A 17,606-nucleotide genomic window follows, 5' to 3' on the forward strand; every position below is an offset into this window, starting at 1 on the left:
CACATTCCTATCAAATGTGATAATACTAGTGCAATAAATTTAACCAAGAATCTGGTTCAACATTCAAGAACCAAGCATATTGAGATTAGACATCACTTCATAAGAGACCATGTTGAAAAGGGTGATGTGGTTATTGAATTTGTCGAAACTAGTAAACAACTAGCGGACATCTTCACTAAACCTTTATGTAAAGAAAGTTTTTTTAACATCCGAAATGAACTTGGTATCTTGGATTCTAATCTAATATGATTTGTTTGAATTCATTGTATTTATATTGCTATTTTTGTATCTCTTACTGACTTAAGCATTGGAGATATCCAATTAGCCATTGTTTTGTAGGTTTATGATTTGATGAATGAGTGATTAATCTTGAGGTAGATTGAAGAATTTGAAGATTATAAACAATGGAGGATCAACAAATTGAAGTTTATTATGGTTTAAGTGAGTATATACATGATGGAACTCAAAGGTTTGAAGAAAGAACCACCAAAGGATGAAAATTTGGTGATTTTGGGCAAAATGATGCATGTTGCATCGATGCAACCAAGCTTTGCATCGATGAAAAGCACACGACGTGCTATGTGCATCGATGCAAAGCCTATTGCATCGATGCAAACACGACCAAATTGCACAAAAACACGTGAATTTGGCATTTTTGAGCAACAAAACCCCACTTTTTCATCAAGTCACTTTTCAGCATTTCGGCATCCACCTACCGTATGAAGAGGATAATGATGATGATGAAGACCAAGATTGATTGTCTCCTCTTCATCAAGTCACTTTTTATTGCTTTATGTTTATTTGATTATATGAATTGTTAAACTAACTCCTAGTAAGCTAAGGATTTCTATTATGGTTTAAATACTTTGATATTTCCTTCATAATTTTGTTTAATGATTAATGCTTGTATGCTTATTTGGTGAATAACTCAAAATAGGCTTGGTACCCCTATTTTAAGTTAATGTGCATGCCTTGATATATTTTAGGGGGAATTATGCATGCTTATTATATATAAAAAGAGGAAATCAAATTCTTTTTGAAAGGGGGAATATCTCATCCTTGAGATTAATAGAGAAATTGAAGTTAAAAAAAAAATTCATTGTTTTATGCATGCTTCTATGACACATTTCAAACTCCCTTCTTTTTGATAATGTCAAAAGGGGGAAGAAAAGTTTGAGGTTATTTGAAGTTTTGAACTTTTGAAAAAGGAAGAAAAGTTTGAGGATATTTGAAGTTTTGAACTTTTGAAAAAGAAGAAGTTTGAGGATTTGAAAAGAAGAAATAAGTTTGCAAAACAATGATTTCAAAAAGACTTCCGCTAAGCAAAAACTTTGATATCTAAATCGTTTTCTTTGATAAACGCCCTTTAAAGGAACAAATGCACATATTTAGGGGGAACTCCTGCAAAAATTTTTTTGTGAAGTCTTCTCCAAAGCTTTCTATAAAACAAAGTGCATTATTGTTGCTTTCAAAATCATTTATAAATACATATCCTCAAAATTGGTTTGTCATTATCAAAAAGGGGGAAATTGTAAATCATGTTGCTTGTATGCGAAGTTTGTATTCGTAGGTTTTGATGAATGCATCGATGCACACTCATCTTGCATCGATGCAAAGCATGCAACGATTTGTTGCATCGATGCAAAGATGTTTGTATCGATGCAACCTAGCTGAAAATTCAAATTTCAGCGTCAAAGACACATTTGCATCGATGCAAAGTGTTATGCATCGATGCAAATGATTCAAAAACATAAAAAACGGCTAGTTTTGACATAAAGGCTTCATCCCATTAATTCCCCAACGTTTCTAAGGTTTGGGGAATCTATAAATAGATGGATTGAAGCCTTATTTCACAAATTTTGAGTATTTGAAAACTATCTTGTCATATTCTTTCATTCTACACTTTTTTAAAGTGATATAATACACAATTTGTGAGAGCAATATCAATTGGTTCAATAGTGCTAAACTTGTAATCATACACTCTTCTAGAGAGTACTCATTTCATCTCAACAATTCTTTGAGAATTGTTTTCTTGTACACCTTGTAAATTGGAGTGTGATTGACGAACTGTTTTCTTGTACACCTTGTAAATTGGAGTGTGATCTCCAAGGTTGAGTCAAGAGTTATAAACACTATAGTCGGTGAGGATACCAAAGAGGTATACTAAGTACTCAAGGCAAATTTTAGAGAAGGTATCTCTAAGTGGAGTGGGTTAGTATACGAGTGGTGATCATATACCGTGAGGTGTTAGAAACTAAGGACTCGGATTGTAAAAGGTTTTGCGCGAGCACCTTGAAGCTTGGCAATAGTGGAACTTCTCAATTGCGATTGAGAAAGAAAGTGGACGTAGGACAAGGATTGTGCCGAACCACTCTAAATAGCGTTTGCATCTCTCCAAACTCATCTCTTCAATATTATTGTCTTTTACCTTTGAGCAAATAAATTGTGATCGAAAAGTAGCTTCGTAAGTACTTAAGGAGTGGCTTAAGTCCGATTGGTGAAAAGCTTGATCAATTTATTTGAGTTGGTGTCTATTGGAAAGTAAAAGCTCCTTATAAATGCTTAGCAATTGAGTTAAGCTCTTGGAAAAATACTAGTACAATAACACTTTTTGTATATTGTCTTTAACTTTCGTAAAAAGATTAATTGTTGTTGCAATACTCAATTCACACCCCTCTTGAGTAATTGTGCATAGGTTCTACAATTATGAATTAAATTGAAGCTTAGCTCAGTGGCAAAGTATTAGCTTTTGTAGTTTTAAGTTCGGAACCAAAGTTTTATTATTTTGAAAATTCTAAAAACTCTCTCACTAGGGATCGAGGAGGCAAACGGGCCGAAACCTACTGAACTGATTCGTCTAATTTGTCCAAAAAATGTGAGTTAAGTTAGAATTTTAAAATTGCTATAATAAAAAAATCCGTCCAACCCATATCACTTAATCTACGAGTTTTGGTTAGCTTGCTTTGGTCCGCCATTTTCTTTTTTTTTTTCTTTTTAAACCAAAAAATTACTCAAACCTATAATCTCAATGCTCAACCAATAAAGTGGTAAATACTGATTTACAATTTCAAATCAATCTCTAACCCTAGTAAAAAATAGTCACCCTTTGTACGTGTTTCATGCATGAGCTCTCTGCTTTTATGTTCTTTGGACTTCACCTATCTCTCCCTAACTGTCACATATTTAAACACATTCTCGGACATCGTCGCTGGCATCCCTCATCATCGCCTGCATCTGTTGCGCCTCTCCTCACACGTCTCTCCTCCTCGTGACTCTCCTTTCAGCATTCCAGGCTCACACTCGTCTGTCGTTTGCCCGTACATGTCCGTCACAGGCTGCTCTATCTCTTCGGCACTTGAGCAATGTTTAATTAGATGTTTTGGACAATATTTATTTTAATTTAGACAATATTTGTTAGATTATTTTGTTATAAAATACTTGATGTTTATGTTTATCAGAAATTTAAAATTATAAAAACTTTATTGTTTGTAAATTTAAAATTATCAATTTACTAAAATGTTTGTTGAATTGTTTGCTAAAAAAAGAAAGAAATTTCCAGATTTAGTCGGCCAGATCGTCAATCCAGCCGCCATTAGCCAAAGCGGGATAGATATTCAAAATTGCTTAACTAGGTAAGTTGGGTCGAGCTAACCTGTCAACTGATAGGGTAAGTTAGCCCGCCACCCACCCTGATCTCTCTCTTTTCGGAGTCCCACTGTGGGATCTTACTTTGTAATAAGGCTTTTAAGCCTCAAAAGTACACAATGAGTCACATGCTTGTGTGTTGCTAATGTGGAACCTCCTCGCATAGGTCAAATGGTGTACATACTTACGGAAGAATACATGGTTTGATTGGTCTGTTCAAATAATTAATTTTAGCAAGTATGATCAATTCAAACCGAATTTATCAGTTTATTTTTTTAGATGGTCACAACTTAATATCGAATCAATTAGAGATTCGATTCACTAATTTTTGAATTGAATTAATTAGTTCGATCCGATTTTAATAAATATGTGCCCAATTGTTACAAAAATGAGTGCATTACAGTTTTGTAGGTTGATATGAATAAATTTTATTTTTATTCATTAATTTTTATATAATATAATAAATACAAAAAATTTAAAATTTAAATCTTAAAAAATTAGTAAAAAATATAACTTGAAAACATTACATTTAGTTCTTTTTGATAATTATTTTGAAATTATGTGAGAGACAACAACTACTCCCATTAAATCATCTAATTTTTTAATATGATATAGAAAATTAGTGGTCGTATACAATCTTCCATCGGTTTTCCCTATTGCTAATAAGAATTACAAAAGCTATATCTACTTGGAACTTTGTACGCATATATAATTAAATAAATTAAAAGACACTATATATATATATATATATATATATATAGAAGCAGAGGTTAAAAAAAAAGAGAAACGAGATCTGATTTCATTACTTCAATGTGTGAATTGATAAAGTGAGTTGTACAGTGAGTAAATGAGTCTTTTATATTTATAAATGAGAGCCTATCTAAAAGGTTGTGGAAGCAGCATCACTTAGACTTGTAACTAACTCCTAAACTGAATTGAAAATTGAACTATTAACTAACTTCTAACTGATTTCTCTAAACAGAAAACTAACTTCCTAATCTTCTTTAGCTGACTCAGTAGTAATGGCTTGAGGCTTAAGACAGTGGCTATACTAATACTTGTATCATCATCTCTACTTTTTTTGTGTTATTAAATTCCTTTGTTGTTGTTGCAAACACAAATAAAGGTGATTCAAGGTGTTGTTATAGTTTACAGTTGTAGTTCAATACTTAGAGTCCCTGTAATGATTCTGTACTGTCCTTAGGTGTTGCTGCCACTTCTATTTTTCTGAGAAGTTTGTTGTTCATCACTCTCCATCTCAACAATACTCAGCCTAGACCTGAAATGTAAGAATTTCTCTGAGGGTACTGTCTTTGTTAGAACATCTGCCACCTGAACTGCTCCTGGAATGTGGTTGATTCTGACATTTTTGTTATTTACATGATCCCTTACAAAGTGAAGGTCTATTTTAAAGTGTTTGGTCTTTGAGTGTAGAATTGGATTTGCTTCTAATAGTACTGCACTCAGGTTGTCAGAGTACATTTGTGGTGCTTCCCAATCTGAATCACTATATGCAGTGATTTGCATTGAGTTTTCTTTCTTTAGATGTAGACCATAGTTTCTTGTTCCACTGAGGTACCTTAGGATTCTCTTCACCATTCGCAAGTGGATGTCCAAAGGGACTTGGACAAATTCTGCCATTTTATTGACACTATAAGAAATTTTTGGCCTAGTCACAATTAGATACTGTAGGCTTTCAATTACTGACCTATAAAGCTAAGGATTGGCGAACTGTGACCCACAAAAAGCTGAGAACTTTACAGTTGATGGTAATCAGTGTGGCAGCTAGTGCATCCAGTCATACCTGCTTTCTTCAATTACTTAATTGCCTCCTTCACATGCTTCTCTGACTCACCTGTGATGATTATATCATCCACATACACTAGTATATAGGTCTTTATGCCATCAGCATTTCTCAAAAAAACTGAGACATCTGACTTTGTTGCTTGAAAACCAATTGCACCTAGTCCATTTGACAGCTTGTGATACCACTCTCTTCGGGCTTGCTTTAACCCTTAGAAAGCCTAGGTTAACCTGCACACTAGGAATGAGTCACCAGTTTCATATCTTTTTGGTTGTTTCATATATACTTCCTCCATCAACTCCCTATGCAGAAATGTATTATTCACATCTAGCTGCTTTATCACCTAAGACTTTGCTAAAGCAATTGACAGAAGTAGCCTGATGGAGGTTAGTTTTACCACTGGACTATATGTCTTAGTGAAGTCAAACCCAGGTTTTTGTGCATACCCTTGTGCCACTAGCTTGGCCTTGTGTTTTTGTAATGAACCAGTATTTTATCCTAAACACCCATCTGCTTCCAATTGCTTCTCTATTAGGGGAGAGAGTTACCAACTTCTAAGTTTTATTTCTCATCAATGTTTCATATTCTGTATCCATTGCTGCTTTCCACTCGGGTAAGCTGAGAGCATGTTGTACACTCCTCGGTTCTACACTTGCTTGAAAGGCTTTTGGTTTGAATACTCCTGCTTTGCTTCTGGTGACCATTGGATGTAAGTTCCTTGGCATTGTTTGATTTGCTTCCAGGTCTAAAATTGGCAACACAATCTCTATATCATTGATTGGAATTGGGATGGGGTTTGCTGATGCTGCTACTAGTCTTTGTTGAGATGGACTTGCTCTAAGGTTAGGTTGTTCTTGTGCTGTTTGAGTTGAGCTTCCAGTTATTGAGTTCTGTTGAACTGATGGTGTTTTGACTGAGTTTGAATCTCTAGAGTTTGCTACTACTACTAAATTATGTTGAGTTGAAGTTGTTCTGAGTGAGTTTTCTTCTCTAAAAATGATGGCTGGAGCTGGTGCTATTCTGGTTTCTTCATTAAGTCATGAAATTGTTAGAATAACTGGAATCGATGGAGTTGAGTCTTGCTTGTTGCTGGCTGCTTCTTTTGCTTCTTGAAAGGGTAATCTATCTTCAAAAAACACCACATTTAGAGTTATGATGATTTTGCCCTCTTGAGTGAGGCTTTTGTAGCCTTTACGAGTTGGGTCATAGCCAATAAAGGTACATTAAGAGGATCTGAAATCAAGCTTGTGTTTATTGTAGGGCCTTTGATAGGGAAAACATATACACTCAAATACCCTGAAGTTCTCATAGGTTGGTTTCTTTCCAAGTAGTCTTTCAGTTGGTGACTGTCCACACAACACAGGTGTAGATAGTATGTTGATCAGTTTTATTGTTGTAGCAAAGACTTCACCCCAGAATTTCGTAGGCATTGAGACTACTGGTAGTAGTGTCAACCCCATTTCAACCACATGCTTGTGTTTCCTTTCAGCTGAACTGATTTGTTGATGTACATAGGGATAAGAAAGCCTGTGTGTGATCCCTTTTTCCTACAAGATCTTAGATAAGCTTACATACTCATCAGCATTATCACTTTGTATCATTTTTAACTTTGTGTTTAACTGTAACTCAATCATTCATTGGAAGTGATTAAAAACTTATTGTAGTTGAGCTCTAGACTTAATGAGATAAAGCCAAGTAAACTTTGAGAATACATCAATGAAGTTCACAAAATACCAATTTCATTATTGTCAGATATGGGAGCTGGACCCCAAATATTTGTATATACAAGTTATAAGGGTTGTGTATACACTATTTGTGAAGTTGGAAAGGGTAGCTAATGGGACTTCCCAATGCAACAGGCTGAACAATCTATTTTATTACTAGCTGAGAAAGAAAAATTACATCAAGTACTTAGGGCTTTTGACAAAACACTTTGGCTAGGGTGTCCTAATCTGGCATGCCATATTAGGAGACTGTTCTTGTTGTTTAGAGTGGTAACATGAGCTTTTGGTAGTGTGTGTACAACAAAATTGACAAACTTATAGAATTGGTTTTCCTGTGATTGAGTACAACATCTATCACCATGAAATTCGAAAAAGACTCTGTTATCACAATAGAATTGGTGGACACTCATCAAGTTCTTTGTAATTTCAGGAGCAAACAGAAATTTTCTCAACTTAAACAGCCTAGAGCTCAAATGAAATTTAAAACATGAATTACCAACTAAATTGATTTACAAACCTGATCCATCTCCAATTACAACTTGTTCATCTCCAACATATTCTTCTTTCTCCACTAAATTATGTTCATCATGTGTCATATGATATGTGGCGCCCGAATCCGGATACCAATTCGAATCCTGAATGGTAGCAGGTGTAGCTAGTACATTACTGAAATTGGCTACAGGCTGGCTATTCTGGTTGGCGTTGCTGTAGTCTTCTTCATACTAGTCCTCACTATACCTGTACCAGCATGTCTTTACTGTATTACCTATTTTATCACATACTTGACATTGTGGCTTCTTATACTGTGATCTTTCATTCACAAAGTTTCTTGTACCATTTATTCTACCTTTTCCATGCTGTCCCCTTCTATATCCATAATAGGCATGTTCTTGCTCTTGCACTCCTTTGCCTTAATTATACTGTTCTGACATTTTTCTACCACCACTATGTGACTCTTGCATCATTCTACCATCAGTATATGAGTTTTTGTCTCCTCTATGCATTCTACTACCTCTGCCTCGGAAGCTACCTCTGAATCCACCTCTCATTTGCCGATTTTGTCCATACTGCTAATGTTGAGCTAAATTGGCTTGGACAAGTGCTTCTGATTTTTGAATTTTTGCTAACATACTTTCATGTGATAAGAATAATGCTTTTAATTCGCCTATAGTTATACTTTGAGATCTTGATGTTGTCAAAACTGAAGTTATTAGTGATGAGTATTCTTCAGTCAATCCATTTAGTATCATATTTACATGGTCACTTTCCTTCATAGATTCACCTACAGAGGCCAGTACATCTATTATTCCTTTTATTGAAAAGACATATTCATTGAAGCTAACAGCCATGATTTGAGGAGTGCATCTTGCCTTTTTCATTTCTGGAACTCAGGATTCACTATGCCAGCTTCACCATTCTCTAGCACCAGAAACTGCTGAGGTATTCCTTCTCCTGTAATGTGATTCAGCATCTCATTACCTTCAATTGGTAACTCTGCCTGATCTTTCTACTGTAATTAGTTATCCTCATCCAATTTCATCGAGATCGTGTTGCTGTGAACCCTTGTGCTATTATAGTTGAATCTTGCAGCTGAATAAGCTTGATTTCTTGAAATTTACGGAAGTTGTGGCACTATAAGCTCTGATACCATGAAAGGTATCATGAACTTGTGGTGTTGGTGTGAAGAAACTCGGATCTGAGAGAGTGAGTGAGTAGAGAAGCAGAGGTTCAAAAACAGAGAGAAAGGAAGAAAAACGAAAACTGATTTCATTGCTTCAATGTGTGAGTTGGTAAAGTGAGTGGTACAGTGAATAAGTGAGCCTTTTATATTTACAAATGAGAGCCTATCTAAAAGGTTGTGGAAGTAGCATCACTTAGACTTATAACTAACTCCTAAACTGAATTGCAAACTGAACTACTAACTAACTTCTAATACTACAAGAAAAAATAATATTTGCAACAAAAAAAATTGTTACAAAAAATTGAAATTTTGAAACAAAAAGAATTTGTAACAAAAAAAGAGTCGCTGCAGTATGTCCCGTTACAAAAAAATTTTGTAACAAAAAATGGAACTGTTACAATTCAAAGTAATACTTTGTAACAAATTTTTTTTTATACAAAAACTGAAATTCGTTACAAAAGGGATAACAAATTTTGATCTTCAAAATATTTTTGGTGACAATATATTTTTTTATTATAAAATTTTGTTACAAAATATAACTTGATTTTGTAACATTTTTTTCTTTAGTTACAAAAATACAATATTTATTTTGTAACAATTTTTTTAATATAAATTGTATGCATAATTTTCCAAATTATTTTTTTAATTAATTTATATATTAATTACTTCACTAAGCAAGTCAACATTTATACAATATGTAAAAATATAGATACTTCAAACATGTTTCATTCAACTAAAATTATTTTTAAACAAAATAACATTAGTGCCTACATTGATTAGTTCTACAAGTTATATTTCTTACACAAGTTCAACAAAAGTTAAAAGTCTAACATAGATTAGTGTCTCTATGAATCAAAATATTCTTGAGTCCTTTCGGTAGCATATTGTCACCATTTTAGTATTCCTGTAAATGAGAAAAATTGAAACAAAAAATTTGAAATAAGATATAACGCCAATTATAATTTTTTTCATTAACTTTTACCCAAAATTTTAGAAAAATTTTGGCAGAACCTCCCCTGAAACTTGGATATTTCTACTGTCTATGGATCCATAAAAAACAACCAATTCATTACTTACTTCTCAGTCAATAGACAACTAAATTTATCAAACTAAATAATAGGACATTATCCATATACAATTAAACTATACTAATAATATATAAATCATCTATAAATATGTATTAAAACCATAAGCAATTTTAGAGGCACCTTTAATTGTCTAGTTTCTTTCATTGTCAAAGCGCGCTATGAATGAGTTCAAAATGGCTTGTTGAGCTTTCAACTGAGCTTTCACTCGAGCTAATTCTTTCTCTCGCCGTGTTCGTTGCGCTTCAAGTTTTTCTTTGAACCCCTCAATAGTTGTCACAATGAAAAATTTAAACCTGAAAAGAAGAACTTCCAAAGTATCAATAACAGCCTTGGATAATTTCCCTTGCACTAAAATAGGAGAGTAACCTAGAAAAGTTGAGTTTTGCGCAACGTAAATAGTCCCTTTATGATGTTTGAAAATATCAATTTGGATTGTAAGTGTAAATCCTGTAAAATTAGCGGATAATTAGTCAATAAATTGAATTTTAATTAAAAAAATTAAAAATGAAAAACTAATATCAAAATAGGATAGAGCTCTTCAAAACAAGAATTTTGATACTAATTTCAAAGATTTTGGCCCAAAATTTGACCGAACGCACCAAATCGGTCGAACCGGGCCTAAAAATGGGCTCAAGCCCAACAAGCAGCCAATTAATTAAGAAGAGAAAACCCTCTTATCCTCCTTCATTCAGCACAATGCTGAAAGCATGCCATGGTGAAAGGGGAAAGAAACATAACCTAATGCTACCATCAATCCACCGTAACTTCCTCATCCAGGCTCCGATCGCCGCACCGTTCACGGCCACGCGTCTAGCGCGTTGAGCTCTACATTTCTATAGGATTAATTTCACCGGTAAGCTCCATTTTCGTTCCATAATCTCTATCTCCTTTCTATCCTTGAAATTGAAATTCTATGGTGAGATTTTGCCAATTTCGATGTCCTAGGTTCAATTTAGCTTATGAAGCTTACTGGGTTTGAGTTGCTACGCGTGTGAGAGTGGTAAGGTTTTTCTAAACTTTAATTTAATTTTGAATCCATTAGGTAAAATCTGAATTTGTAATATATGTGTGTATTATGTATGAATTAAGTTCATATATATGCATTGGAAGTGAAAAGTGAGTATTTGGAGAATTATTGGTGATTAAAGCTCGGTTGGTGGCTGGTTTTGTTGAGCTTGTGAGGCTGCCTTGGATTGAAAAAAGTGATCGGCCAAGGTATGGTTTAGGTTTCATGCGTTTAATATGTAAGGTTGTCTGAAAACTTAGGCTAGAGAACTATAGAATAAGTTGAAGTAATTTGATGTGTTAAATGATTAGTCTTTATGTTATTGATGGATTAGTTGATGTGGGCATGTGTTGAGTAATGGATAATGTGGGTTGAATGTAAATATATCTATATATGCTAATATGATAATGATGAATGAAGGATTTGTGATTATGGCAATATAATGAAATGGTTAGAAAATAGAGTCGTGTTTATTGGAATTGTTGGTATTGTTATAATGAATAAAGTTGTGATGAAAAGCGAATAATTTTATGATGATGATCATGTGTATTTGGAATGATATGTTAGTTGTGAATGAAACTTGTAAAGTGGGATTGAATTGAGGTGTTGTTGAGCTAAGGGAATGCAAAGGTGGAAAAAATCATTGTGTTATGATGAAGGGTAAGTTGTATTGATGATTATGGCATATTGAATTGAATGAGAAGGAGTTTTAAAAAGGGAAATGTGATTTTAGGTAAGAAAATGGGGTTTGGCATGTTTTGGTAAACTTTGATTTTTGATTAACTTTGGGAGTCCCTAACTTGCTCCTCAAATATTGGATAAAATTATGGTTTGTTTCAAATGAAAGATGGTTTTACAAGCTTTTGAACGTTATCAATTTTGTGAAAATCAGAATTTTGTAGTGAAAGTTATGGACGATGGAAGTTTAGTGTATAAAAATGTTATGCAGGTGTTAAAATAAAGGTTATGCAGCTTTCTGGGCATTCTGCCAATTTTTGGAAAACTTACATCCATGCGAACGCGTGGCCCACGCGCACGCGTGGCGTGGCATTTTGACGACGCATGAGCGAGAACCCTTGCGTGCACATGAGAGGCCAAAGCGCATGATCACGCGTACGCATGACTCACGCGTACGCGTGACGTGCTATTCTCACCACGCATGCGCGTTTATGTGCACGCGTGGCCCCTGTTTGCTACAAAACCGGATTTTTAGCATTTTAAACCAGATTTTCACTTCTAAACTTCCATTTTCTTTCCTTTAGACTTAGAGTGTAGTACTAAGTCCAGTAGTTAATTGGAGCTAGAAAAATAAGATAACTTGGGGATGAAGTAAGAGATAAAATGATGAGTTATATGAAGGAGATGAAAAAGTTAAATGAAGTTTAATGCCATGGTTTGAGAAATGATTATATATTCATTATGAAAATGAAATGGCTTATGAATGATGATATCTGAGATACAAGTTTTTCTGGGTAAAAACCATGGCTTGCCACCGCGTGTTCCAGGTTGAATCTCGATACTCTGTTGATCCTACGTCGTAAGGGTGATCGGGCATGTTTGAATTCCCGGGTATGAATAACCCCATTGAGTGATTTGAATGATAATTGATTGTGAAATCTATGCATAGACTCATGGGGATGCGCGACAGGGGACAGTCTAAGGTTTTTGTACTTGTCGGGTTGGCTAGATAACCGACAGATGAGCCTCGTCAGCTATAGGACAGGCATGCATCATGTGCATTTGTTTGTTTTGATTATTATGCATTTCCTGGGTTTGACTAATTAAATATACACCTCCTGCTACCTGTTATACTTGCTACTTGCACTATCTGCTTATTACCTGTGCGTGAACTTGTTTTGGTTATTTGTCTCTGCTGAATTATAGATGATGGAGGGATGGAGGAAGGGTGAAATGGTTTGAAGTTAGGTTAGGTCTAAAATTGAGTGAGTTTAGGCAGGTTTAGAATACCTTCCCCTATTTATGGCTTCTGTTTAGAATTAAGTTTTACAATGGTATGACGGAGTTCTAGGATTGCTTCTGGCATCCCAGGACCTTATTTATTATACGCGTGGCACCTTTACCATGCTGAGAACCTTCAATTCCCAGTCCATACTGTGTTGTTGTTTCAGATGCAGGTCGAGTGGCTTCTTGCTAGGCATCTGGATTCCTGAAGCGGAGTAGTCCCTGGGATATTTTGGTTCATCAGCTTATGTACATATGTATATATGTAAATATTCTCCGGCCAGCCTTGGCTTCGCAGGCTGAGTCAGGAGCTAGTTTTACTGTACTCTTGGCTCTCTTTTTGTTCTTGTGCTTATTTATATCTATAACCTTTAGGTTTCTTAGCACGCAAGTAATTCTGTTTCTTGAGCACTGCGCTGTTTACTTTGTGATTTGTTTCACCCATTTTTCAAGGCTCCTAGTTAAGTATCTCTTTTTCTATTATGTATATGTATATATATATATATATATATGTTTCTATTTTTTGAGGTCGTAATACCTTACTATCTCAGTCTTATGACTTAAGCATAAGATTAAGTATGGTAGGGTGTTACATTATGGTATCAGAGAAGTTCGTTCCTATAGAGCCTGAGGACAGACTGATTATACTTCTGTGCATTCTCTGTGTATGTGTCTATGTGCTATTAGGATATCTAACTGATATAAGTAGCATACATGTTCGTGAGCATGTATTTGGGACTCTTAAGCACTAAACTTGATATATTGAGACTGATCACCTTAATATCAATTGTTTGGTGTGAATAGGGAGCAAATATCAACTTGCAGATCTGAACGGGGTAACAGGAGGGAAAATCCTAGGACCGAACCAATGCGAGGACCCTGAGATGGAAGCTCGGGTGCTGGTACGAGAAACATAGGTCAATACTATAGGTCTATGACCCTTATTGACTTCGTCAAGAGTGGTCCACCTCGGTTTAATGGAAATGCCAATGCGTTAGAGGCTGATGGGTGGTTTCGAGACATGGAGAGATTTTTATACATTCAGCACATATCGGAAGCACAGTCGGTGGAAATAGTAACTTACTTGTTGGAGGGAGAGGCTCAGAAATGGTGGCAGGAGTTATATCATACCTTGCAGATGGAGTTAACAGATATCCCTTGGAATAGATTCAAGACGGAATTTTACGGGAAATATTTCTTACATGCACTTCGCATTGCAAAGGAATTAGAGTTAATGCAACTGAAACAAGAGAATATGTCTGTTGCTGACTATACTCGTGAATTTGACAACCTGTGTCATCTCTCAAAAGTTTGTCAAGGAAATCCAGCCGACTATGAGGCGTGGAAGTGTGCTCAATATGAGAAAGGACTTAGAAGAGACATCTTCAACTACGTGAGTCCACAAAAGCTAACGAATTTCCCTGAATTGGTTAAGAAAAGTAAATTCGCAAAAAGTGATTCCATGAAGCGAGCAATGTTACAGGAAGGCTATGGAAAGACTACTCCATATGAGCCGCATAGGGCTGAGCTAGGTGTATACTACAAGTGCGGGAAGCCGGGGCATACAACTCGAGACTATCCGCACAGGGAACGCCGAGATGCAGCCGAACTCGATTCTCAGACTTGAGGTAACCATGAACTAGCAGTGGAATTTCAAACTTCCTTGCATATCATTAACATGATATATTCATTCGTAATGTATGACGAGTGTTAATAATTGTAAAGTTCAAGTCGATGATTAGTCGAAGACTATTACTTGTTGAGATGGAGCGATATTTAGCTAATTTAGAGGAGTGGCTAGGTTCCTGAAAGATAAGAATCAGAATGACGCAGTTGAAGCAGGGTGGATTATACCTAAGGAATTGGAGTTGTCGAGAGCTATACGGAGTTACCGTTTAAAATCCAGTGACGTTAAGACTTCAATGAAGATGGATAGAGCGGATTCAACCTTTAGTTGCTAATTAATTAAGACACGAGTCAAGGTAAGACCAAATTCCTATACGAGAGATTTTTTGAGACCGTTTTGAAAATATACCAAAATACCCACCTTAGAGAGAACGGGAGTTGGTGATAGACTTACTGCCGAAAGCCAGATCAGTGTCGATTACACCACAAGTGAAGATATTATTATGATCAGTATGACTCAGAACCGAGTCGAAGGGAGTACTGGAAGAGAGAATCTAAGTGTCTCTTGGCAAGAGCATGCGAACTGATCCTCACAACTAAATCTAACCTTTCTCTTATACCTTACATTGAAAGCTCCATCTTGAATCTTCTCCTGTAAAAGCCCAACTCATCATTCTTTCGATCTTGTTCCTTACTCGTACAAAGCTTGTCTCTTTTGAATTCAGCCTGAACCCATCCTAATATAATCACATAATCTTTGAATCCTAGAGACCTGTGGTGTGTGGAGTTGCTCTCTTGTGGAAAATCACGTTCCTTTAAAGTCAACTAGAATCTATTTAATTTGACTTGTTCTATTCTTTCTATTCAAGCTTTGATTCGAACTTCTTCCCAGGGATCCAACCAGGTTTCTTTTCATGTGCATTCCATTAGTTCTATACAACTCTGGCTAACCGTATGCAAGACTTTCTTTTGAATTCTTGTGAATACTGTTCGTGTTACTCGTACGTCCCTTTAAACATGACATTTCTTTGAAAAATCAACTCGTATTGAATTTTGTGTCGTGCATAACTCTCAGATGCAACTACTAGAGTGTCAATCTTTTAGAGCAAGACTTTTGAACTTGAAAATGAACTAGCAACATTACTAGAGAATTTGGAGCCTTAATCCTCACTGATTGTATCGCTCATGACTAAATAGATGTGATGAGGTGCACCGTGTGGATGAAATACCAGGATACGATGGAAGCCTCCGAGCCATAGAAAGGAGATTGATCTTTATGCCAATACTTATAACTCTTAAGCCTAATGAACCATTTAGGAAAGGATTACGATGTATTATTGGAAGACCTGAGATACGTGCTTACGCAATATCGTAAGATTATAGTAGACGCACTAAGCAAGAAGTTTCTAAGGGATTCTTGGACATTAATTTCAAAGGAGGAAATGTTAGATGGGTTAGAGTTCTAAGTTAGAGAATGAGAGTGTGGAGTGGAAGTGTCAGACTAAATCCATTACTAGTTTACAACGTGGCATCGATGAGATACAGAACGCGTAACAAGACAATAAAAATCTGCCAAAGATATCGAAGTCTGGTAAACAAAATGGAATTAACAAGGGGTTTATATGCCTAATGCAAATGCTGAAATAGAAATCGTTGAATCAAGGACTTAGGGAGTGTAGTACTGGTAATAAGGAGCTACTAAGAGTATTGAAGCCTGTTGAATCAAGAAGATTGACGTTAGGATTTTTGCTAGTAAAGAATTTTATAAAAATAGTCGCGTTGTAGATATAGTTTCTAAACTAACAGAAATCCTTTCGTACAAAAGTTTTGGTTGTCACAAGTAACAAACCCCTTTAAAATTGATAACCGAGTATTTAAACCTCGGGTCGTCTTCTCAAGGAATTGCCGAGAGGTATGTTCTTATTATTGGTTATGAAAAAGTGTGTTTTGGGGTTTTGGATTAAGGTAAAAGGTTAGTTGAATGACAAGTAAAATAAAATAATAATAACTGTAAAATAAACCTTTGGCAAGGTATAAGAACTGGAAGTCCTATCCTAGTTACCCTTATCAATTGTGATGAGAATTGAATTTTTCTCCCACTTTGTTAACCTCTAACTATGAAGGTAAGTTAAGTGGATGAATTAATTTTGATTCCTCAGGTCATAGTCTTTCCTTAGGAAAAGTTAGAGTTATTGGAACTTGAATTAATGAAATGAAGAAATCCAATTTTCATTCAACAATGAGTTTGATAACTCAAGAGTCACCAATTATTTAACCAAAGCCAAAACGGGAAACTATCTAAATTAAATAAAAAGCATTCATGAATAAAACAATCATAAACTGAAATATCTCAAATAACATTAATTAAGAAAATCAATCTAAACATGGAACATTGAAAATAAATAAATACAAAGAACATTGAACCTGGGATTGAGAGTCACTCCTAAAACTAAGAGAAGTCCTAAATCCTAATTTCTAAAAACTCTACCTAAATCCTAAGAGAGAGAAAAGAACCTCTCTCTCTAAAAACTACATCTAAAACATGAAAAGTGAATTATGAAAAGCCCTCCTCATGAATGGATGCATTCCCCACTTTATAGCCTCTAATCTGTGTTCTCTAGGCCGAAAACTGGGTCAAAAACAGTCCAGAAGTCACTTCCAGCACTTTCTGGTCCGTACAGCTCACGGCCAAGTGACGCGGAGGCGTCGCCCACGCGGCCGCGCGGATTAAAGTTCGCAGATGCGACGTGTTCGCGTGGATCACGCATCCGCGTCACCTAGTGTCAGGGCAACTATGGCATATTATATATCAAATCGAATCCTCGGACGTTAGCTTTCCAAAGAAACTGGAACCGCGTCGTTTGGACCTCTGTAGCTAAAGTTATAGCCGTTTGAGTGCGAAGAGGTCAGGCTGGACAGCTTAACAACTTCTCCAACTTCTTGTATTCCTTCCACTTTTGCGTGCTTCCTTTCCATCCTCCAAGCTATTCCTCCCCTATAATATCTGAAAACACTTAACACACATATCAAGGCATCTAATGGTAATAAGAGAGGATTAATAATAAGCAAA

At 35.6% G+C, this 17,606-nt stretch overlaps 1 protein-coding gene across 1 annotated transcript; it reads left to right on the plus strand.

The window, feature by feature from the left end:
* The first annotated feature begins 13,844 nt into the window (after positions 1 to 13,844).
* LOC107493225 (uncharacterized) lies at positions 13,845 to 14,537 on the plus strand. Its single transcript, XM_016114318.1, has one exon. The coding sequence runs from the start codon at positions 13,845 to 13,847 to the stop codon at positions 14,535 to 14,537; it is 693 nt and encodes a 230-aa protein (XP_015969804.1).
* The last annotated feature ends 3,069 nt before the right edge of the window (positions 14,538 to 17,606 follow it).

Source organism: Arachis duranensis, chromosome 1 (genome assembly GCF_000817695.3).
Source record: "Arachis duranensis cultivar V14167 chromosome 1, aradu.V14167.gnm2.J7QH, whole genome shotgun sequence".
Classification (NCBI taxonomy): Eukaryota; Viridiplantae; Streptophyta; class Magnoliopsida; order Fabales; family Fabaceae; genus Arachis; species Arachis duranensis.

Bases quoted from the DNA above. Each gene is read 5' to 3' on its own strand.
- LOC107493225 (XM_016114318.1), top strand. From the start codon at position 13,845: ATGACCCTTATTGACTTCGTCAAGAGTGGTCCACCTCGGTTTAATGGA.